This window comes from Notothenia rossii, assembly GCF_949606895.1.
Source record: "Notothenia rossii genome assembly, chromosome: 9".
Taxonomy (NCBI): domain Eukaryota; kingdom Metazoa; phylum Chordata; class Actinopteri; order Perciformes; family Nototheniidae; genus Notothenia; species Notothenia rossii.
This window is the reverse complement of record NC_136907.1, coordinates 52,674,901-52,699,681: the sequence shown is the minus strand read 5'-3', so window position 1 is coordinate 52,699,681 and position 24,781 is coordinate 52,674,901. Positions and strand designations below refer to the sequence as shown.

General features: G+C 42.1%; 2 protein-coding genes across 13 annotated transcripts in view; one reads left to right on the top strand and one right to left on the bottom strand.

Moving 5' to 3' along the window:
• LOC307018301 (low-density lipoprotein receptor-related protein 8-like) overlaps positions 1-24,781 on the bottom strand; it is a 196,773-nt gene that overhangs the window by 18,297 nt on the left and 153,695 nt on the right. For both annotated transcript variants that reach the window (XM_079648475.1, XM_079648476.1), the window contains one exon: positions 20,912-21,053. In XM_079648475.1, the coding sequence (XP_079504601.1) occupies positions 20,912-21,053 (142 nt within the window). The remainder of the gene's footprint in view (positions 1-20,911; positions 21,054-24,781) is intronic.
• LOC307018303 (zinc finger protein 862-like) lies at positions 15,494-19,594 on the top strand. Of its 11 annotated transcripts, none has more exons than XM_079648488.1 (8): positions 15,494-15,810; positions 16,065-16,144; positions 16,309-17,181; positions 17,259-17,434; positions 17,540-17,709; positions 17,820-18,058; positions 18,146-18,397; positions 18,485-18,723. In XM_079648488.1, exons 3-7 carry the CDS (start codon positions 16,747-16,749, stop codon positions 18,275-18,277), a joined length of 1,152 nt encoding a protein of 383 aa, XP_079504614.1. In that variant the 5' UTR covers positions 15,494-15,810; positions 16,065-16,144; positions 16,309-16,746; the 3' UTR covers positions 18,278-18,397; positions 18,485-18,723. The 11 variants fall into 11 exon arrangements, 10 of the variants coding, with proteins under 10 accessions (XP_079504614.1, XP_079504615.1, XP_079504607.1 ...); XM_079648481.1 differs by lacking the exon at positions 15,494-15,810 and adding exons at positions 18,757-18,987; positions 19,104-19,594 and having other exon boundaries at positions 15,817-17,181; positions 18,485-18,680; XM_079648485.1 differs by lacking the exon at positions 15,494-15,810 and having other exon boundaries at positions 15,817-16,471; positions 16,581-16,664; positions 16,745-17,181.

The window sequence follows — 24,781 nt, the reverse complement described above, 5'->3', positions numbered from 1 at the left end:
CAATGACCTATGCGTGCATTCGAGCATAGGTGGTGCTAGAGAGCCATGCGGGTTCTCAGTGTGTACTTGTACTCGTGGGGGGGTGGGGGGGGGGTGTGAGGGGTGTCCCACAAATCAATATGGGGACCCATTAGAGCATATTTATATTGATGTACTTGTACTCATGGGGTGGTCCCACAAATCAATATGAGGGCCCATGGGGAGGTCCCACAAGTCAATATGGGGGCCCATTAGAGCATATTTATATTGATGTACTTGTACTCATGGGGTGGTCCACAAATCGATATGAGGGGCCATGGGGAGGTCCCACAAGTCAATATGGGGGCCCATTAGAGCATATTTATATTGATGTACTTGTACTCATGGGGTGGTCCACAAATCGATATGAGGGGCCATGGGGAGGTCCCACAAGTCAATATGGGGGCCCATTAGAGCATATTTATATTGATGTACTTGTACTCATGGGGTGGTCCCACAAATCAATATGAGGGCCCATGGGGAGGTCCCACAAGTCAATATGGGGGCCCATTAGAGCATATTTATATTGATGTACTTGTACTCATGGGGTGGTCCACAAATCGATATGAGGGGCCATGGGGAGGTCCCACAAGTCAATATGGGGGCCCATTAGAGCATATTTATATTGATGTACTTGTACTCATGGTCCACAAATCGATATGAGGGGCCATGGGGAGGTCCCACAAGTCAATATGGGGGCCCATTAGAGCATATTTATATTGATGTACTTGTACTCATGGGGTGGTCCACAAATCGATATGAGGGGCCATGGGGAGGTCCCACAAATCAATATGAGAGCCCATTCCTACATTTTTTTTTTTAAATGTGCATGGCGCTCCGAGACTTTGATAGTGTGTTACTTAACTTGTGTGGAACCCGCGTGCAAAATTTGGGGCCCCTGCGACCTTCAACAAGGTCAAAACTGAGGTCAGAGGTCACGTTTTGATGCCGTACGGTGACCTTTATGGCACAAAGGAATGTCCGAGGGCTTTGAGCTTGGTGTCGTTGGAACCGGCTTGGAAATTCCATGCAGATTGATGCCTCTTGTGAAACTAAATGTCAAAGGTAACGTCTTAAAATGTAACAAAACCTTCCCTTAAGGCGTTTTCGTTTTAATGCCCTACTGTGACCTTTAGGGCCCAAAGGAGGGTCCGAGAGCTTGGAGCTTGGTCTCGTTGGAACGGGCTCGGAAATTCCATGCAGATTGGTGCCTCTTTTCCAACTAAATTTCAAACGTAACGGCTTAAAATGTAACAAAACCTTCCGTTAAGGCGTTTTCGTTTTAATGCCCTACTGTGACCTTTAGGGCACAAAGGAGGGTCCGAGAGCTTGGAGCTTGGTCTCGTTGGAACGGGCTCGGAAATTCCATGCAGATTGGTGCCTCTTTTCCAACTAAATGTCAAAGTTAACGGCTTAAAATGTAACAAAACCTTCCCTTAAGGCGTTTTGAGATGAAACTGCTTCAGGACTTTTTAAATGAATTTGGAAAAGGTTAAAGAGATCATTTTTTCACCAGGGGCTTCTAAATAGGGCCCAGAACAGGAATCTGAAGTATCCCACACAGAATTTTTTTTTTTTAAAATGTCAACTTTCTCAAAAAATCCTGTCTGGAGCTTAGAATCTGACAGGCTTGTGGTGGGGGAGGGGGAAAAAATGAAAAAAATTGAAAGAAATTGAAAAAATGGGCGTGGCGCTCCGAGACTTTGAGAGATTGTTGCTTATCTTGTGTGGGACCCGCTTGCAAAATTTGGGGCCCCTGCAACCTTCAACAAAGGTCAAAACTGAGGTCAGAGGTCACATTTGATGCCGTACGGTGCCCTTTACGGCACAAAGGAAGGTCCGACCGCTTTGAGCTTGATGTCGTTGAAACCGTCTCGGAAAGCACATGCAGATTGATGCCTCTGGTTTAACTAAATGTCAAAGGTTATGGCTTAAAATGTAACAAAACCTTCGGTTAAGGCCTTTTGAAAAGCTGCTGTGTTGCATGACTTTTGAAAGGGCTAAAGAGAAATTTTTTTCACGGGGGGCCTATAAATAGGGCCCAGATCAGGAATCTGAAGTATGGAAACTGTAACCCACCCAGAAATATTTTTTCAATCAAAGGTCAAACTTTCTCACATAATGCTGTCTGGAGCCTAGAATCTGACAGGCTTGTGTTGGGGGAGGGGAGGGAAAATGAAAAAAACTGAAAAAAGGTGCGTGGCGCTTCGAGACTTTGAGAGATTGTTGCTTAACTTGTGTGGAACCCGCTTGCAACATTTGGGGCCCCTGCGACCTTCAACAAGGTCAAAACTGAGGTCAGAGGTCACGTTTTGATGCCTTACGGTGACCTTTATGGCACAAAGGAATGTCCGAGAGCTTGGAGCTTGGTCTCGTTAGAACGGGCTCGGAAATTACATGCAAATTGGTGCCTCTTTTTCAACTAAATGTCAAAGTTAACGGCTTAAAATGTAACAAAGCTCCAAGGGTCAAAGGTCAACTGTGGATGGTAGACGCACTGTATACGCCACTTCGGAAGGTCCGACGGCTTTGAGCTTGGTGTCGTTGGAACCGGCTCGGAAATTCCATGCAGATTGATGCCTCTTGTGCAACTAAATGTCAAAGGTAACGTCTTAAAATGTAACAAAACCTTCCGTTAAGGCGTTTTCGTTTTAATGGCCTACTGTGACCTATAGGGCACAAAGGAGGGTCCGAGAGCTTGGAGCTTGGTCCCGTTGGAACGGGCTCGGAATTTCCATGCAGATTGGGACCTCTTTTGCAACTAAATGTCAAAGGTAACGGCTTAAAATGTAACAAAACCTTCCGTTAAGGCGTTTTGAGATGAAACTGCTTTAGGACTTTTTAAATGACTTTGGAAAAGGTTAAAGAGATCATTTTTTCACCAGGGGCTTCTAAATAGGGTCCAAAATAGGAATATGAAGTATGGAGACTGTAACCCACCCAGAATTGTTTTTTCAAAAAAAATGGTAACTTTCTCACAAAATGCTGTCTGGAGCTTAGAATCTGACAGGCTTGTTGTGTGGGAGGGGGAGAAAATGAAAAAAATTGAAAAGATGTGCGTGGCGCTCCGAGACTTTGAGATTGTGTTGCTTAACTTGTGTGGAACCCGCGTGCAAAATTTGGGGCCCCTGCGACCTTCAACAAGATCAAACTGAGGTCAGAGGTCACGTTTTGATGCCGTACGGTGACCTTTATGGCACAAAGGAATGTCCGAGGGCTTTGAGCTTGGTGTCGTTGGAACGGGCTCAGAATTTCCATGCAGATTGATGCCTCTTGTGCAACTAAATGTCAAAGGTAACGTCTTAAAATGTAACAAAACCTTCCGTTAAGGCGTTTTCGTTTTAATGGCCTACTGTGACCATTAGGGCCCAAAGGAGGGTCCGAGAGCTTGGAGCTTGGTCTCGTTGGAACGGGCTCGGAAATTCCATGCAGATTGGTGCCTCTTTTCCAACTAAATTTCAAACGTAACGTCTTAAAATGTAACAAAACCTTCCGTTAAGGCGTTTTCGTTTTAATGGCCTACTGTGACCATTAGGGCCCAAAGGAGGGTCCGAGAGCTTGGAGCTTGGTCTCGTTGGAACGGGCTCGGAAATTCCATGCAGATTGGTGCCTCTTTTCCAACTAAATTTCAAACGTAACGTCTTAAAATGTAACAAAACCTTCCGTTAAGGCGTTTTCGTTTTAATGGCCTACTGTGACCATTAGGGCCCAAAGGAGGGTCCGAGAGCTTGGAGCTTGGTCTCGTTGGAACGGGCTCGGAAATTCCATGCAGATTGGTGCCTCTTTTCCAACTAAATTTCAAACGTAACGGCTTAAAATGTAACAAAACCTTCCGTTAAGGCGTTTTCGTTTTAATGGCCTACTGTGACCTTTAGGGCACAAAGGAGGGTCCGAGAGCTTGGAGCTTGGTCTCGTTGAAACGGGCTCGGAAATGCCATGCAGATTGGGGCCTCTTTTGCAACTAAATGTCAAAGTTAATGGCTTAAAATGTAACAAAGCTCCAAGGGTCAAAGGTCAACTGTGGATGGTAGACGCACTGTATACGCCACTTAGGAAGGTCCGACGGCTTTGAGCTTGGTGTCGTTGGAACCGCCTCGGAGAGCAGATGCAGATTAATGCCTCTGGTCGCGCTAAATGTCAAAGCTTATGGCTTAAAATGTAACAAAACCTTCGGTTAAGGCCTTTTGAAAAGCTGCTGTGTTGCATGACTTTTGAAAGGGCTAAAGAGATATTTTTTTCACAGGGGGCCTATAAATAGGACCCAGATCAGGAATCTGAAGTATGGAAACTGTAAAACACCCAGAATTGTTTTTTCCAAAAGATGGCAACTTTCTCACAAAATCCTGTCTGGAGTTTAGAATCTGACAGGCTTGTGGTGGGGGAGGGGAGAAAATGAAAAAAATTGAAAAAAATTGAAAAAAGGTGCGTGGCGCTCCGAGACTTTGAGAGATTGTTGCTTAACTTGTGTTGAACCTGCTTGCAAAATGTGGGGCCCCTGCGACCTCCCTATCAAAAATGTGTGTCTGTGTATATTTTATTAAAATATTGCTATATCTGCAATCTAGCATATTCTGAACATGCCACACCAAAACGATAGAGAAATGTGTTACTTGTGGAGTCTTTTTGTAAGACTTGTGTTCAATATTTTTTAGTGTCACTTGTGGCGCAACAGATAAGGAGTTGCCCTTTGGTGTGAGAGAGCAGGGTTCGATTCTTGCCCTTGGCATTCAGTTTTTGAATTAGATGATTAGTTGAATTAAGAGATAATAACTATAATAGTTATTTAATAGTTATAATAACTGTTATTTAATAGTTATAATAACTATTATTATTATTATTATTTTGGAATTATTCAATATAATAATGTGATTATAATAAACCACTTATAAATATGATTTAATATTAAAACCCACTGCATATATGTATGTATATAGAACCAAGTGTATCAGAGCTAGACACAACATGACTTAGCAGAACCATAAAGAAATTACCAGAATACTACTTTGAACAATTGAAAACATTTATTTAAACATACACTATTAAATAACAATAACAATAATTTCTGAACATGAAATAACAACAAGGAACATTTATGAACATGAAATAACAACAATTAAAGAACATTAAATAACCCCAAATATTTTGATACTTTTGATGAGTCTTTCAAACTTCTAAACATGCTAGAGGTCTTGGAATAGTTTCATTAGCTTCCTATTGATCTGTAGATTTGATTGGATATGTCGTTTTTACATTTTGATGACGGAAAACATATGAAAATGTAGCGTTAAAATGCTTAAAACACAATGGTGTGATGTGAAAAGCTTGTAAACACGCTAGGAGTCTGAGAGTGGTTTCATTAGCTTCGTATTGATTTGTAGATGTGATTTGATGTGTTTTGTTGTCAATTTTGATCGCCAAAACGATAGAGAAATGTCTTTTTACTTTATAGTGGAGTCTATATATAATACTTTTGTCCAAGTAAGTTTAGCGCCACTTGTGGGGCAATATTTAGAAGTTCCTTTAATAGTTATAAAAATATTATTATTATATTATATTATTATTATTATTAAATATAATGTCATTATAATAAACCAAACCACTTATAAATCACATAGAGATGTGGGACATCGCCAAAATCCCCATAGGTATACCTGCATTATACCGTATTGAAATGTTACCCTTGGCACTCAATTTATAAGTTCCTTTAATAGTTATAAAAATTGCATTATTATTATTAATATTATTATATTATTATTATTATTATATTATATTATTATTATTATTATTAAATATAATGTCATTATAATAAACCAAACCACTTATAAATCACATAGAGATGTGGGACATCGCCAAAATCCCCATAGGTATACCTGCATTATACCGTATTGAGATGTGGGAGCCCTGAAGTGGGCTCTCATATTGACTTGTGGGACCATCCCATGAGTACAAGTACATCAATATAAATATGCTGTAATGGGCCCCCATATTGACTTGTGGGACCTCCCCATGGGCCCTCATATCGAGTTGTGGGACCACCCCATGAGCACGAGTACATCAATATAAATATGCTGTAATGGGCCCCCATATTGACTTTTGGGACCTCCCCATGAGTACAACTACATGAATATAAATATGCTGTAATGGGCCCCCATATTGACTTTTGGGACCTCCCCATGAGTACAAGTGCATCATTATAAATATGCTGTAATGGGCCCCCATATTGACTTTTGGGACCTCCCCATGAGTACAAGTGCATCATTATAAATATGCTCTAATGGGCCCCCATATTGACTTTTGGGACCTCCCCATGAGTACAAGTACATCAATATAAATATGCTGTAATGGGCCCCAATATTGACTTTTGGGACCTCCCCATGAGTACAACTACATGAATATAAATATGCTGTAATGGGCCCCCATATTGACTTTTGGGACCTCCCCATGAGTACTAGTGCATCATTATAAATATGCTCTAATGGGCCCCCATATTGACTTTTGGGACCTCCCCATGAGTACAAGTACATCAATATAAATATGCTGTAATGGGCCCCCATATTGACTTGTGGGACCTCCCCATGAATACAACTACATGAATATAAATATGCTGTAATGGGCCCCCATATTGACTTTTGGGACCTCCCCATGAGTACAAGTGCATCATTATAAATATGCTCTAATGGGCCCCCATATTGACTTTTGGGACCTCCCCATGAGTACAACTACATGAATATAAATATGCTGTAATGGGCCCCCATATTGACTTTTGGGACCTCCCCATGAGTACAAGTGCATCATTATAAATATGCTCTAATGGGCCCCCATATTGACTTTTGGGACCTCCCCATGAGTACAAGTACATCAATATAAATATGCTGTAATGGGCCCCAATATTGACTTTTGGGACCTCCCCATGAGTACAACTACATGAATATAAATATGCTGTAATGGGCCCCCATATTGACTTTTGGGACCTCCCCATGAGTACAAGTGCATCATTATAAATATGCTCTAATGGGCCCCCATATTGACTTTTGGGACCTCCCCATGAGTACAAGTACATCAATATAAATATGCTGTAATGGGCCCCCATATTGACTTTTGGGACCTCCCCATGAGTACAACTACATGAATATAAATATGCTGTAATGGGCCCCCATATTGACTTTTGGGACCTCCCCATGAGTACAAGTGCATCATTATAAATATGCTCTAATGGGCCCCCATATTGACTTTTGGGACCTCCCCATGAGTACAAGTACATCAATATAAATATGCTGTAATGGGCCCCCATATTGACTTGTGGGACCTCCCCATGAATACAACTACATGAATATAAATATGCTGTAATGGGCCCCCATATTGACTTTTGGGACCTCCCCATGAGTACAAGTGCATCATTATAAATATGCTCTAATGGGCCCCCATATTGACTTTTGGGACCTCCCCATGAGTACAACTACATGAATATAAATATGCTGTAATGGGCCCCCATATTGACTTTTGGGACCTCCCCATGAGTACAAGTGCATCATTATAAATATGCTCTAATGGGCCCCCATATTGACTTTTGGGACCTCCCCATGAGTACAAGTACATCAATATAAATATGCTGTAATGGGCCCCAATATTGACTTTTGGGACCTCCCCATGAGTACAACTACATGAATATAAATATGCTGTAATGGGCCCCCATATTGACTTTTGGGACCTCCCCATGAGTACAAGTGCATCATTATAAATATGCTCTAATGGGCCCCCATATTGACTTTTGGGACCTCCCCATGAGTACAAGTACATCAATATAAATATGCTGTAATGGGCCCCCATATTGACTTTTGGGACCTCCCCATGAGTACAACTACATGAATATAAATATGCTGTAATGGGCCCCCATATTGACTTTTGGGACCTCCCCATGAGTACAAGTGCATCATTATAAATATGCTCTAATGGGCCCCCATATTGACTTTTGGGACCTCCCCATGAGTACAAGTACATCAATATAAATATGCTGTAATGGGCCCCCATATTGACTTTTGGGACCTCCCCATGAGTACAACTACATGAATATAAATATGCTGTAATGGGCCCCCATATTGACTTTTGGGACCTCCCCATGAGTACAAGTGCATCATTATAAATATGCTCTAATGGGCCCCCATATTGACTTTTGGGACCTCCCCATGAGTACAAGTACATCAATATAAATATGCTGTAATGGGCCCCCATATTGACTTTTGGGACCTCCCCATGAGTACAACTACATGAATATAAATATGCTGTAATGGGCCCCCATATTGACTTTTGGGACCTCCCCATGAGTACAAGTGCATCATTATAAATATGCTCTAATGGGCCCCCATATTGACTTTTGGGACCTCCCCATGAGTACAAGTACATCAATATAAATATGCTGTAATGGGCCCCCATATTGACTTTTGGGACCTCCCCATGAGTACAAGTGCATGAATATAAATATGCTGTAATGGGCCCCCATATTGACTTTTGGGACCTCCCCATGAGTACAAGTGCATGAATATAAATATGCTGTAATGGGCCCCCATATTGACTTTTGGGACCTCCCCATGAGTACAAGTGCATCATTATAAATATGCTCTAATGGGCCCCCATATTGATTTGTGGGACCTCCCCATGGGCCCTCATATTGAGTTGTGGGACAACCCCATGAGTACAAGTACATCAATATAAATATGCTGTAATGGGCCCCCATATTGACTTGTGGGACCTCCCCATGGGCCCTCATATCGATTTGTGGGACCACTCCATGAGTATAAGTACATCAATATAAATATGCTGTAATGGGCCCCCATATTGACTTTTGGGACCTCCCCATGAGTAAAAGTACATGAATATAAATATGCTGTAATGGGCCCCCATATTGATTTGTGGGACCTCCCCATGGGCCCTCATATCGAGTTGTGGGACCACCCCATGAGTACAAGTACATCAATATAAATATGCTCTAATGGGCCCCCATATTGATTTGTGGGACCTCCCCATGGGCCCTCATATTGACTTGTGGGACCATCCCATGAGTACAAGTACATCAATATAAATATGCTGTAATGGGCCCCCATATTGACTTTTGGGACCTCCCCATGAGTACAAGTACATCAATATAAATATGCTGTAATGGGCCCCCATATTGACTTTTGGGACCTCCCCATGAGTACAAGTACATCAATATAAATATGCTGTAATGGGCCCCCATATTGACTTGTGGGACCATCCCATGAGTACAAGTACATCAATATAAATATGCTGTAATGGGCCCCCATATTGACTTTTGGGACCTCCCCATGAGTACAAGTACATCAATATAAATATGCTGTAATGGGCCCCCATATTGACTTTTGGGACCTCCCCATGAGTACAAGTACATCAATATAAATATGCTGTAATGGGCCCCCATATTGACTTTTGGGACCTCCCCATGGGCCCTCATATTGAGTTGTGGGACAACCCCATGAGTACAAGTACATCAATATAAATATGCTGTAATGGGCCCCCATATTGACTTGTGGGACCTCCCCATGGGCCCTCATATCGATTTGTGGGACCACCCCCAGGAGAGTGGGCTTCCATATTGAGATGTGGGACCCCCCCCCCCCCCGTGTATAAATACACAGACAAGTGTGTACAAGTAAAACTGTCAAATATGCTGCAAGCTGGCTCCCGTATCGAGTTTTGGGACCCCGCCCAGAGCCAAGTGGGCCCCCGTATCGAGTTGCCGGACACCGACGAGAGCTCCCCCTGGTGGTCGGAGAAGGGAAAGGGTCCCAAAGGGGCATAGCGCGTCGATTGCCGCCTAAAATGGGGGGGGGGCGTTCGGGGGGGGGCTTGGTGTTTTCCGGCACGCCGGGGCCACCCCCGAGACCCCCGGGGGGTCCGGCTATTTTACAAACGTCGCGTTGTCGGAGCGATCGGGGGCTTTGGCCGTGGCGGTCCCGCTTCCAGCGTATTACGCTGGAAGCGGGCTCCCGTTTTTCGAGCAGAGCTGCTAATGTTGGAAAGTGGCTCTGTGTGTCTTGAAGTCTGCAAACCGCTGATCGAATTCCTCCTGTACCTTCACAATGGCATCAATATACTTCTCACCACTGAATGCTGTGCCCCTGTCCATGAGAGCCTTGCATGCTGGGAAATGGCAGAGGTTTTTCTGAGGGAGCTGGGCTTTCCATAACATCAGTTTTGTAGAGAATGCTCTGACATTGTCTTATGCTGCACTAACAAGCTGGCCCTGGCCCTGCAACTTCTTATTCAGAGCATTCAGCTCCTGCGTGATGTCAACAAGAAAAGCTAAGTCCATGAGCCATTTGGGATCACTCTGCTCGGGAACAGCCATCCCACCCTTCTCCAGCAGGAATACTTTCAGTTCTGTTCTTAACTCAAAAAACCTCTTCAGGACGTTTCCCCTGCTGAGCCAACGTACCTCTGTGAAGTAGAGCACATCCTCATATTCTGACTCAATTTCCTCCAAAAAAGCACGGAACTGGCGGTGCTTTAAGCCCCTGGATCTGATATGGTTGATGCATTTCACAACGACAGACATCACATTGTCAAACTTCAAGCATTTGCTGCAAAGGGCCTGCTGATGGATAATGCAGTGCAGAGCAATAGCCTCCTCCACACCCTCCTCCTCCAGTTTTCTTTGAACAAGTGCCACCAGCCCGTTTTTTCTCCCTGTCATTGATGGCGCTCCGTCCGTCGTAATTCCAACAAGCCTCTTCCATGGCAGACTGATATCCGCAATGGCATCACACAGTTGCTGAAATATCTCCTGAGCGGTGGTCTGGCCATGCATTGGTTTAACTGTAAGCAACTCCTCTGTCACTTCAAAATTGTCATCAACACCACGGACATACATTGCGAGCTGAGTGGTGTCAGTGATGTCTGTGCTCTCATCAAGAGCCACAGAGTATGCACGGAAAAGTTTGGCTTTGTCGCACAGCTGATCATATATGTCACTTGATAAGTCAGAAATGCGCTCTGCCACTGTGTTAGCTGACAGGCTGATGTTGTTGAACTGACCCTTCTTTTCCGGACAGACTATACTTGCAGCCTGCAACATGCATTTTTTTACAAACTCGCCTTCCGTAAACGGCTTTCCCGCCCTAGCAATCATCTCACTCACAACATAGCTAGCTTCGACTGCTAAATCAGCCTCATTGCTTCCTTTCTTGAAGAGATTTAGTTGCTTCCATGTAATTGTTTTTTAGCTCTGTGACTTTTTTCTCTCTCTCATCTCCCAGGTGTTTTGCATACTCTGTTTAGTTGAGTAGTGACGTTTGACGTTATACTCCTTGTATACAGCGATTTTCTCTGTGCATATAAGGCACGTTGGGTTTCCCCTGTACTCAACAAAAAAATATTCAGCCTCCCACTTCTTCTGAAATGTTCTGTTGTCATCATAGATTTTTTTCTTTTCCCTGAAAGTTTTGATGAAGACATGGCGATATATTTTGCTTCCACTCTGTGTCACTTTTGGATCACTCTGGATTGATTCCGCTGCGCGCATTTGATTGACGTGTGGCGGAGTTCCCTCGGAGGGGGGAGGGAACTCCGCGCAGCAGTTCCCTGCCAGCAGCAGCAGCAGCAGCGGGAAAAATAAAATTGAAATATAAAGCGCAAACGTAAACGCGCGGGCCAGATTAACACTATTACATGATATCAACAAAGGGGCCATGAGAAAATGTCTCACGTCTGGCCCGCGGGCCTGGAGTCTGAGACACCTGATGTAAACTTAAGAGCACAGCTGTATGTTGAGTATGTCAGCTTAGCTTGGTTCATCTTACTGGGGGCAGCTACATGGATGTCAGTGCAGTCCACAATAATTTTGCAGTTGAAGGCAGAATGAATTTATTATTGACTCAGAATGAAGCACAACTTCATGTCATACAATACCTTGACTTTATTTGTAATTTTGTAAAAAAATATGAGCATTGATTAGCAAGCAGGACCTGCAGGAACAGAGAATGGTGATGGGTGGAGTTGGGAAGAGAGAAGAATAAAGAAAACAGATCAACTTTATTATCGGACATTAAAAAGTCAATTTCAAAACAAGTTGCCGCTCCTACAGTTTTCTAGTATGTAAAGATTATTTCACATGACCAATGCAAAATATCACACTCAATACATGTGTGTCTCTGGGGGGTGCATTGTGCCTTTGATGTATATAAATAATATACCATAACCAAATACGTACAGTGGAAATCAGGTTGCCAGAGCAGGTCAGTCCAGTGTGCATGTTCCTCAGGGTCTCAGCAGTTACAGGTGAGGTAAAGAAAATAAAAGAGAAAAAGGTCAGTAACAACACTTTAAGTAACAATACTGAATAATTATCTCTTTTAATAATTTTCTCTCAGTAATCACTCAACTACTGTCTTTCCAACAAACAGATTGACTTGAGTTTGAGTTTAACATTTTGGTTTACTTCATGTTAAGGCTAATACAAATGACAAGGCTAAGTAATGTAATGCTAACTAACGTGCTCGCTACTAGCTAGGTAGCTAACTTGACTATGTTCCATGCAAAACATGTATATTACCTGATATGTTTGGTCCTGGTCCTTTCACCAGACGGGAAGCGATAGAACGAGCAAGTGGTATGATCACTTTTGTGATTACAACCTGGTACAAAGCACACAGGCATCTTGTAAAAGTGAATTTATTGGAGCAATCTCTTATATTTATTTATATTTATTTATTGTTATGAGATCTTCTTCTTCTTCTTCTTCTTCTTCTTCTTCTTCTTCTTCTCTTGCTTTTATGAGATCTTCTTCTTCGCTTTAATTGCGAGTCCGACCAGTCTTGGAGCATTATCGCCGATGACATCACTTACGCGACCCAGAATGCGACTTGGGATTTGTAGTCTTTCTAGTTGCATATTTTTCATAGTCTTATATTTCAACAGTTTTACGACAACCTGTGACTTTTTTTACATGGAAACGATTGTTTAAGATTGACAAACATCATATGTGTCATTCATGGCACAATTCAAACGGGATGAAAAGATAACTTTTCTCTCTCCATTGACTTCAATGTATAATTTTCCGCTTCCGGGGTCCCATGGAGGCTCCCGGAAGGGGAGGGACTTTGCCTCTCTATTATGGCTGTGTGTACCTTGTGTGCACCGCCTAGTGGTTAAAGCACGTTATTGAATTATTGTTTTAATGTGTTATAGGTGATGAAAAAAATATTAAGAGTACATACTTTCATAGGGGGAAAATAGAAGGTCAATGATAGAAATATAGAATATAAAAAATCAAGAAGATACTGTAAGTGATCTATCAATAAAACAGTTTAGTGCAGGATGTACAAAGATATTAATAGGAGGATGTGCAAAACAGAAAAACGAATTAACCTTTATTTAAACCAGGGATGGGGAACCTCATTTGGTACGGCCCTCAAGGTAATTTATAAACACACACAAAAAAGAAAAAAATTAAAAAGAAATGTTTAGTGCGAGTGCCCGTTTTTCCTGGCCAAGGTCAGGGTCCTTGAACACAACACGAGCCTAACGTGTCATCCTTATACAGCATAGACTGTATATATAAATGGACGTAGTGTCCGTGACGTCACCCATAGGATTCTGCAGAGTTGCCGAGAAGCCCTTAGTAGGCGGAGTCGGCCACTAACGGCTCGACAGTGACGTCAGAGTTCAACTCCAGCCTTCTCCAGCCTGCTCCAAATAAGGGCAAAGAGGCGGAGCCGAGGCGGGACCTGCTGCCTTCGAACTGGAAGTAAACAGAGCTAGCTCAGGCTAAGAAGCTAAGCTAACATGAAATACATGCATACCAAGTTACTGCTAACAGTGTAGTTCCCCTATATCAGGGGTCGGCAACCCGCGGCCCTCGGGCCGCATGCGGCCCTTTAAGCCCTCTGTTCTGGCTCCCTTGAGCTTAGACCATAGGCTTAGACAAAAATAAGAAGGAAATAAAATAAAAGTATTTGTAGGACTATTTATATTTTGTTGCATGGTTGAAAATGTTTCGTATCTTGTATTTTGAGGTGATACTGTGACACATAAATAAAAAACAAAACGGTTTTAATTAGGTCAACTAAAATATGCGTCACATCCTGCTACGGTCCCGCGCCAGCGCCTTTTCCTGCGGGTGAATAACCTGACCCCCGGCTCGATGAGCGAACTATGGTTAAATCAAAGAAAAGTACCGGAGGAACACAGGATTTAATTCTGCGTGGACAGAGTTGTATGCTTTCACAGCAAATGATGCTGGTTTACCGGTATGTTTGATATGTAGAGAGAAGTTGTCAACGGTGCTGCAGCCTTTACGTATCGAGGAACAACAAGGGAGAGGAAGACGGCTGACAATCTTCAGTCATAATTCAATGGGGTATCTAATTTATTTCAGAAAACACTTTTTGTTATATTCCATGGAATGCTCTTAACGTCCCGATAGCAATGAATATATTAAATGCTTGGACAATAAATACATACAAAAATTAATCTCTGGAAGCCGTAGCACTGTAAAAAGCACGATCAATCATTTTAGCCGGCCCGGCTAAAATAACTGGATGGCCTACCTGCCTGTCAGCCTTCCATCTGTGCACAAACTTATCTCGTGGCCTCATTGATGATGCGCGTTCGTGTGTGTTGGAGGAGGGACTCTGTAAGAAAGTCTGAAGGAAGAGGCATATTTTTTCCGGTTGTGTATTTTCAAATTCTAGCGCACTCGAGCTGGTTTCTCCATTCTTACCTACCCTACCTTTAACTCTTTTTAGGGTGCAGCTATATATTTTATTTATTTCAAAGTGGGCCCATTTTAATAATATTTTGTTCCCCTTCAAATGTGCAGAGGACTCCCCAAGTGCTGTGTTTAATTTATTTTAAACTAGGCCTGTGTATTATTTTTAATTCTCCTTATCAGAATCAGAATCCTTTTATTAGTCCCACAGAGGGGAAATTTGCAGCGTTACAGCAGGAAAGAGCCACAGACATCTTAGTGTTGCATATCTGAAATGCGTTAAAAAAGTACTAAGTTATAATATAATAAACAATAAACAATATGCTAAAAAAGTACTAAGTTATAATATAATAAACAATAAACAATATGCTTAAAATAAAAAAGTTACATAATTTTCAAAAATACAGATCAAAAACAAATCAAATCTACAAATCAAATCCTGTAGCAGTTCTTATAGGAGTTCTTTGTTTCTTATTAGAGGTTAACAGTTTTATATGATGTAATAAATAGCCTAATAAATGCAAAAAAAATGGATATTATTATATTAGGTGATTTTCTGGATTTTTTTTTCTCATTTTGTCTCTCATAGTTGAGGTATACCTAGGATGAAAATTACAGGCCTCTCATCTTTTTAAGTGGAAGAACTTGCACAATTGGTGGCTGACTAAATACTTTTTTGCCCACTGTATCTAAAATTAAGCACTTTTAAGATGCACATATCGGAGAAATCAGTGTTTCCCACACAATGTTAATACTTGGGCGGGCCGCCCAGGTATATTAAGGCCCGCCCAAGTATATTTCGGACCTTTTTAAAAAAAAATGTATCCGTCCGCGAGCGACGCCATCTGCGAGTGATTAACTAATGGACAATGAGCCCTCGCTCTACGTCTCCTGTGCCTGTTCGCTCTGCGGTTGATTAACTAGGGGACAATAATCCCCCCCTGTTCGCTCTGCGATCGATTAACTAGTGTATGATCCCTCGCTCGACACCTCCTGTTCGTGCTGCAATCGCGTGGAGGGAAACGAAAAACGGAGAAGACGACGTTAATTTAGAAGACGCGGACACTAAGGTAAAGTAACTATTTTCTCCTTATTGTGTTGCTGTTTTCTGACTTTGGTAGGAGATTCGAATTATTTGAAGTTAGTGGCAACTAAGAGTGTATTTAACGTAACCAGGCCAACTTTGCTGCGTGCAAGTTACGTGTGCTAAATTAAATATAAAAAAGATTATAATTTGTTTTCTCTTCGGGCTATGCCAGTTAGAAGGACACAGATTAACTTTAGCTAAGGTTAGACTGTTAATTTCCCCTGCATTACTCCTCAGATATGAGTATTCAAAAATATTTTAAGAGAATACGGCGTGAGGATGAGGAGGAGAGACGAGGAGAGGAGGAGAGACCACAGGTAACTTAGCCAATGTTAGCATTTTGCTTGCAATGGCAATAATAAATGCATAAGTCTCAATAATGATATATGTCGGTTCATTTGACCTGAAATTATACAATTGCAGTCAACAGTGAGTTGCAATGCAGAGACCAAACTAGATTCAAGCTTGTTTTCAATTCTAGCCGGTGGTCAGTGAAGATGCTGGCACAACTAGTCAGAGTACTGAGGGAGAGGCAGCAGGTCCCAGTGTGGTAGAAGCAGCAGCAGGTCCCAGTGTAGAAGCAGGTGCAGGTCCCAGTGTGATACAAGCAGCAGCAGGTCCCAGTGTGGTACAAGCAGGTGCAGGTGAACAAGCAGCACAGTTCCAAGCATCACAGACACAGACACAGACATAGTATAATAGCAAGGAGAACTCTACCATTTAAATGCAGTAATACCAATGCATTATTTTCAGATTCCAAGCATCGCCACTCAGGATGGAACCCTGATTGGCTCAAAATGCCACAGTTCAAGAATTAGCTCTACCTCACCCAGCATGGTATGAATGGCATTTGCAAGTTCATATTTGTAATAAAACTTATTTTTTGTAAGAATTAACACGTTTTTCTTTTTAAAAAGGAATGTTTTGCCGAATCTGCAGGCAACACAAGCCTCCAATAAAGAAAGGCCCCTTAAAATGGGCTTTCATAGAAGTTGGGATTCTTGTTTTCCGCAAGGATTATATCGAGCGCCACATCTCCTCAGAGCCTCATCAATATAGTGTAAAGCATCAGGTCTCACTTGCATCAGGTATATCATTTTTTTATGTAAAGCTAATTTCTGCAACCTATCAACCATGTTTGGCTCATATAATGAATTATGTCTTTGCCCTTGGTCTAGGCTACTCAGTGATGCAGGCTTTTGAGCCCACAGTTATTATGGAGCATGAGGCCGTCATAGGTGGATTCAAATGTCTTTACTGGCTAGTAAAGAATGAGATGGCTCACCACACCAACTACCCTAAGCTCTTAAGTTTAGCTCAGCTTTTGGGTTGTGATTACTTTGAAAATCTGAAGGTAAACCTAGTACAAAATGATGCTTGTGAAACTAAGAACTTTGACCAGCTAAATGTTAAATGATGTCTTTTTCTCAGGTGGATCAAAGAAACAATTATCAATCACACAGAATAGTGGATGAAATGCTGGAGATCCTTGCAGAGATAGTAGAGTCGCCTATTTTGGAAGAGATAAGGTCATCTCAAGCAATCAGCCTAGAGGTTGATGAAACCACAGATGTATCTGTAAACCGCCAGCTGGATTTACATGTTAGGTGGGGTATTTTTTAAAGGTATGATGTGCATTTAAATAAAGATGTAGGCCTAGTTAAACTTAATATTTATTAATATGTGTGAAAACCTATACATCTTTATTTTAGACACCTGGATAAAGAGGGTTATGTTTTCAACCACTTCCTTGACCTGGTAACTCTGGAAGATGGGAAAGCTGACAGCGTTGTTGCTGCCATCAAGAGTGTACTACAGAAGAAGGATCTCCCGGTAGACAGGCTCTATGGACTCGGGACAGACGGTGCAGCAGTGATGACGGGTATGGAGTTTATGGTTAAATCTAATGGATTGTGTGAAATGTGTATTGTCAGCTGTTATTAAAGGAAACAAAATGACGCCCTCAACACTGCATTTAATTCTTAAACTTAGGCCGTCTGAATGGAGTGGCAAAGCAGCTCACAGACAGTTTTCCAAAGCTGGTTTCTGTAGCGTGTGATGCTCACAGACTAGCACTGGCATGCAAAGATGCCTCAAATGCTGTCAGGTATATGGCAAACTTCAGGAACCACCTGCAGGAACTGCACCTATTCTTCCGAAATAGTGCAAATAGGTCAGCCACACTGAGTGCTGCCGCTACCACTCTTGGTCTGAACGACTTGAAAGTCAAGGTGTGTTTTCACCTATTTTCATAATACTATTGTGGTGTCATATTATTTACATATATTTTACTTACCAGTGTTTCTACTTGTTGTTAGGAGGTGAAAGATACAAGGTGGCTATCGCAGCACCTAGCCGTTCAAAACCTCCAGAGGAACCTTACAGCTGTGCTGGCTGCTCTGGCGGAAGAAGCAACCACAAGGAAGTGCCCAGTGGCCAAAGGTCTATAATGTCTGTGCCACATACCGCTTTGTGGCTGCCCTCTACCTTCAGGCAGATGTGCTGCCCCACATTGCAATGCTGTCTAAGGTGTTTCAGAGAGCTGATGTGAACTTTCTCCACATAAAGGAGTAGGTAGATTACAAAGAAATGCATTTGATGCTCCCAGTTATTTGCATTATCCATCCTATTATATTGTTGTCTTTTTCCACATTTAGGTGCCAGTCACACTTGTTACTCTGAGGAGAATTCTGGAGGCAGGCGAGACCCCACTCCCCGGAACGTTCCTTGCTCGCCTACACCAAGACTTGGACAACCCAGGTGGACTTGGGGCGTTTAGCATTGCCGGAGAGGAGGAGAGGATCAGGAGGGGAGCGCCCCCGGGAAGATATGTGGGCCAGATTTGTCAGAGATGTAAATACATCCCTTCTTACTTTTACATTCCAATATTTATTTTCCTTGAACTGAAAAATGTATAATATCATTCCAGGTCCTCAAACCTTACATCTGCAGCCTGGAGAGTAACATTGAGAGCAGGTTCCAGCATATTGAAGTGCTGGGGGCCTTCAGTGTCCTGGGTCCAAAGGCAGTTACCTCCAATGATGTAACCAACATTTCAATGTTGCAGACCCTTGCCAACAAATTCATCCCAGGGCAGGATGCCACAGTTATCCAAGAGTGGACCTCCTACAAGCAGCATGTTCTTGAAGGAACATTTAAGGTTGGTAAATACCTAAATTAATATGAACTTGACGGTTAGAATTGCTTGTTTTGACATCTGTAAATGTTTCAATTATACTGTATACTCATTTGCCCTGCCTTGGCTAATCTCTGAAGGACAAGACACAAGCTGAGATCATGCAGCTCCTGGCCAGTGAGAAGGACGAATGGGCAGAAATATACCCAAACCTCAGCCTTCTCTCTTCAGCGGGGTTGGTCATCCCTGTCTCCAGTGTAAACTGCGAGAGGGATTTTTCTACGATGAACAGGGTACGTGTCTTGCATGTCATTCTGTATAGTTCATTTAAAACAAACTGTCTGTTTTACAGATGAAAACTGACATGAGAAACCGACTGAAAGGGGAGCACCTGGCTGCATGCGGATAGCAGTCAGTGGACCAGCGGGATGGGATGAGGCGTTCTCATACACACAGGCGTTGGAGCTGTTCTTCAACAAACCTAGACGGATTAAGTGCTCTGACAAACAGTGCCATCTTTGTACAAAATGAATATTGCCATACAGTAATGTAAAGTTAATGAATAAACCTGTTGTTAAAACTTGTTGTTTGTCACATGTGTTGCACGTCACAAAGCCCGCCCCGCGGTCCGCTCACACTGCTCGCAGCCCCCCCCCCTGGCACCTTCCCCCCCAAGTATATTTCAGATCTGTGGGAAACACTGGAAATTGTTCCATTTCAAAGAGCTTTTTGACGCTCGGCGTAACCTTGGCGCACTGCTACTATCCCAGAGCTTGAAGATTAATCACGGGACTGTAGTCCCAAAGGATAGCTGGGGATTATGGGTAGTGTAGTGTCTTCGGCCATCCTAAACTCTGAAATGTTTTTCAGAATTCATATCGCTTTAACACCACATCCCAACGTGCATTGCGTCTAAAACATCCAACCACCGAGCTTAAACCATAGCTGAGGATCTTGGGTAATCAGTTCAGTGGCTGTGTATCGCAATGATGCTCGAAATGTCCCATATAGGCCTACGTCTGTTTCCGGTTATCTTTATTTTGAAATGCAGTTCCTGACGGACGCCGAAAAAGCCCAAGATTATGGAATCAAACAAATAAATAAAAACAAGGATAATTGTGTATTATTGTTGAATGAATAACAGTGTGTTATTTAGAAAAGAATAACAAATTAGAAGAAAAAAAAGATTTGAAAAATACAGATTTCAGTATTTTGAGGCTCTGAGCCCCATTTCTTTTCCTCACAAACGGCAAAAAAAAGTCATTATACGATTTAAAATAAAAACAATAATCGTGGCTTGATATTGATTAAGAACATGTTTTTATGAAACCCACAGCTTCTGGTCTTCCAAGACCCGACCCAACAAAAAGACGTGGTGCAGGCACGAAACATACTACCAATAGATATACATTGCTTTTAAAATCGTTCTGTGTGACACGAAAAAAAGGGGAAAATCGTGTTGGTGAACACGAATCAATAGATTAAATGTCTTGACTATAACAGGAAATGCTGTGAGACTGGGTTGTATGAGCTAGTAAAGATAGGTAGGGATGAAGATGGAATGGGAAAGATTGTGGTGACACAATAAACGTTTTAAATTTAAATGGGCATGTATCATGCATGGAAAGGAGGAATCAAAGTAGGTAGATATAGACATGGACACTGACACACAGAACCGGAAATACACAGCCATCTCATCCATGATTAAGAGCTCGGTTCAGTTCCTATCAAAATCTGTATTGTCCTGTTAGAGAAGAGTGACCAGGAGGCAGAAGTGTGAATCTAACCGCTGCTCCCACTGCTTTGATCACTCCGCCACAGTCACAAGCCCCAGCATAATTTTTTTCATGGGGCCTGGCCCGACATGGATCCATGGAGGAACAATCGCACAATGAGGGGAGGAAACAGCGACAGACACACATATCTCTAGTATACGGTGCACACACACCTGGTGGCTGGCGGAGCTGGTGGAAGACCACGATGTCACTGGGGTCGTTGAGGTTTTCGGCTAGCGTGTGGACGTCTTGACCCGTCAGCCTATTGGCCATAAAGACGGCCGCCCTATCTCTGTCCGTCCAGTAGATACGATCCTGAAACACAGGGAGGAAGATCGGATGGATAAAAGTCGAACACAGAGCAGGTTAGGCAGGGTTTCGTTGGGATTGAACCCATGAGCACATAGACAAACATTTATTTCAAAAGCTGAGGTGTGAAAGACAGAGCCATACAACTACATGATGTATCAATCCTCTACAATTACCGTAATTTTTGGATTATAAGCCGCGCCTTTTTTCAAATTTTTTGACGCTGCGGCTTATATAACGGTGCGGCTAATCTATGGATTTTTACAGCTAACGGCCACTAGGCGACCTCCTAAATCTATGGATTTTACAGGTTACAATCCACCACCTTTAACTATATGGGCTCGATGGCCGGTCCGCGCCCCCCACCTTTAAGCGGCGGGCTCCAGCAGGAAAAGCTGGAGGCCGGAAAAGAGTGAGACAGGTAGCGCGCAAAAGTAAAAGTGGAACCGAGAGTGGTACGAGAGACAGAACGAGAGCAAGACAGACAGACATTACGAGAGCGAGACAGTTTGTCCCCGTACCACTGGTTGAAAACCACTGCTGTAGATCACTGCCGGTACGTGCGCTGGAAGCGCACCGTTTAAGTTTGAAAGTTGAAAAGTTTGTGTGTCTGAAACGCTATGTGATACAGTACAGTTTACACAACACAGTAGATGTTCTGTAGCTACTATTGCACTAAATGGTAACACTTGAATACGTTATGCAAATATGCAACTTGTTTGTTGAAATGTTAATAAATGGGAGCTTCCTCAAACAGCCATCTCTTTCCCGACAATCCCCTCTGTGCACGAACCCTTATGGTAATTAAACATTAAAACACCTGCGGCTTATAGTCCAGTGCGGCTTATATATGTACACATCATTCAATTTAGCTGCTGCGGCTTATATTCAGGTGCGCCTTATAGTCCGAAAATTACGGTAATAGTTAAAGAAGACTAAATAATGAAAACCTCGCAGTTGTTTGCTCCTGCTAACCAGTCAAGTCAGTTTACATCCATTTATGTCCAAAATGTTAGCTTTTCACTTTATTATCCAATAAGATATTCCGGTGAATTGTCATTATTAGCAAAGGAATTCTTCTTCTTCTACTGAGATATGGCGAAAAACACATTTTGTGAGGTCACAGTGACCTTGACCACCATTGTTTAGTCTGTTCGTCCTTCAAAAAAGTGAACGTTTAAGGCAAGTGTGAAGAAAATCCTTGAACGCTTTCCTGAGATATTAGTTCAGAAGAATGGTACGGAGGGATTGACAACCGGAAAACATCACTTCTCTTGCCACAATAATGAGAAAATGTATTAGTGCCGTCAAACTTAATAAAATACAGTTGCCATCTCTCGATTTTATAAAGGCTTTATGACAAAAATATCCTGCACAACAGAATATATTAAAAAGTAGAATATATTGCCATTGTATGCCTTCTTCAAATATTGAATGTACAGTTTTAACTACAGTAAATGTCTTGACTCTTTTTCATCATTTTATTGTATTAAATATTTTTGTAAAGTTCTCATAATCATTCTATTGATAACGAGTTATGGCGAAAAGCATGTTTTGTTAGGTCACAGTGACCTTGGCTTTTTACCTCCAAAAGTAAATGATTGAGTAAGTGCACATTTTTACCAAATCTGGAAAAAACAAACTCAAGGGGTAATTTAAAAAAATTATGTTCACAAAAATGGAGCAGATGGTCTTTCAAACTGAAATCATAATGCCTCTGGCCACTGCTGTCTCTAACATGGAGGCATAATAAACAGAAGTTGATGATCAAATAAGGATGATATTTTTGGTGCCATCGCAAGATTGTACAAAGGCCTTATGACAAAAAATGTGGTTGTCTGCCTTCACTTACCAATCAATTTGCAGTTTACAACCATGTCTGTTGGTTTGTCCTGAATATACAGTAGAACTGCACAATGAATTACAATTGTATTGAAAATTGCGATATGGACTATGGCAATATTCAAAAAGCAGGAAGCACAAATTGTGGTAAAGGTAGTATTGTTGAGCTGCAGAGATATCCCGCCCAGACTTATGTTTTTTTGGTACAAATATTCTTTAAAAAAAATCACCCGATATTCATTTGAATTATTGTTCACTAATAATACAAATAATGATGCCACAGGATCAATCCCTCCAATACCGCAAAACACAAAATATTGCTTTCTTTTCTCCAAATCGTGCATCCCTATTCTGGGGTTTAATTTAGATGTTTCCTCTCAGCTGGTGTAAGCACATAGTTCAAAGCCATGCTGTGTACGGACTCACATGAGTTGCATGCTGCGCCGCTTACATCTGTAAACGCTCCGCTTGGAGTTTAATTTATGTGAGGAAAATTAGGGCGAATGAAATGTACCCTGATAAATATTTTGTTGCCACACATTGGCTAATTCATTAGAGAGAGCGTGTTTTGGCTTTTGCTGCAAATATTATGAGGCCATGAATCCATCAAGGAAATGCAAACTATTACTAAGGCATTTTTTAATTCAATTGGAGTGCAATGGTAACATAATTGGGGGGGGGGGGACGCCTTATAGTGGAAGAAAATTGAATCTACTAGGTGTTTTTTAATAAGATCAAATATCAGGCTCAGCGTTATGCCTTAAACTAACCACATTTTACAAATGATTCATAACTTATTGATTTGTATGTTTCTCCATTCCTCTCCCTCGACAGATTATTAAGACATCTTTTGCGGTTGCCGTAGAAACTACAGGCTACTCTCCAGCGAGACAATAGGCCTCGAGTGTGTATGTGTGTTTCTGGGTGAGTCAATCATTGAGTCAGAAAGATATGGTAATGGGATGTGCATCACAACATGCTGCATTCAATAACACAGAGGCTGGGGAGTGTTCAACATCCTGAACAAGAAGGTCACCTTGTTGTCACAACAGGGCAGAGAGCAGAGGCGCCCGATCGATGGAGTGTTTCACCACAGAGGGAATGTATCATAATGTCTCTGGGCTACACTATAGTGCTTCCTGCAGCCGGCACTCACAGCAGAAAACGCTCCGGACTGCTGTAATTTATATTTTAAAGGTTAAAACAAGCAGAGAAACAAGAGAGTGATGGAGTGTACCTGTAATCCAATCCAAAAGTGTAGGTACGCTCGTTTACTAGTCAATTACGTTAAAGAGCAACTTCCAGGTTAAAGACACCTGTGAATAAATGTGTAGGAAAATGATGAATACACTAGATTTTCCCAAAAAAATACAGAAATATACACTACTGTGACATCTGGCTTCGTTTTTGTAAGAAATGTTCACTTCCGCATAAAAAAGCCTCGGCACGTGACCTCCCGCGTGTGACGTAACACGGGGGACACAAGGGGGAGAGCGGCCGGTGTAACGTATTAATAAACATGGATCCCAATGCTAGTTTCGACACAGAAGACACAGAAGAAGTTGAACATTAATATTCAAATGCATATGACGGACCACAACCTTATAATTATGAGCCTGCTAGGCGTCCAAGAGACCAGGAGCAGCCAAGGATTAGAAGAAATAATGGCCATCGGAGAGAAATTGAGCTGTGGTGTGAGGAGAACCAGTGGAGAACTGGGCAGCTATCTTGGTGAGTGACCGGCGTTAACTACAGAATGTTAGCTAACGTCACATCACAACATTGTAAAGTTAGCTATCATATATCAGGCTATAACTAAAGTAGCATTGATAATATAGTAACGTTACTGGCAGGACTGCTGATACTGATCCATAACAGAAACTAATGCGCAA

Bases quoted from the DNA above. Each gene is read 5' to 3' on its own strand.
- LOC307018303 (XM_079648481.1), top strand. From the start codon at position 16,747: ATGTTTTGCCGAATCTGCAGGCAACACAAGCCTCCAATAAAGAAAGGC. The intron at 17,435-17,539 runs GTGGGGTATTTT...TCTTTATTTTAG, and splicing joins CAGCTGGATTTACATGTTAG to ACACCTGGATAAAGAGGGTT. The intron at 18,059-18,145 runs GTGTGTTTTCAC...ACTTGTTGTTAG, and splicing joins TGAACGACTTGAAAGTCAAG to GAGGTGAAAGATACAAGGTG.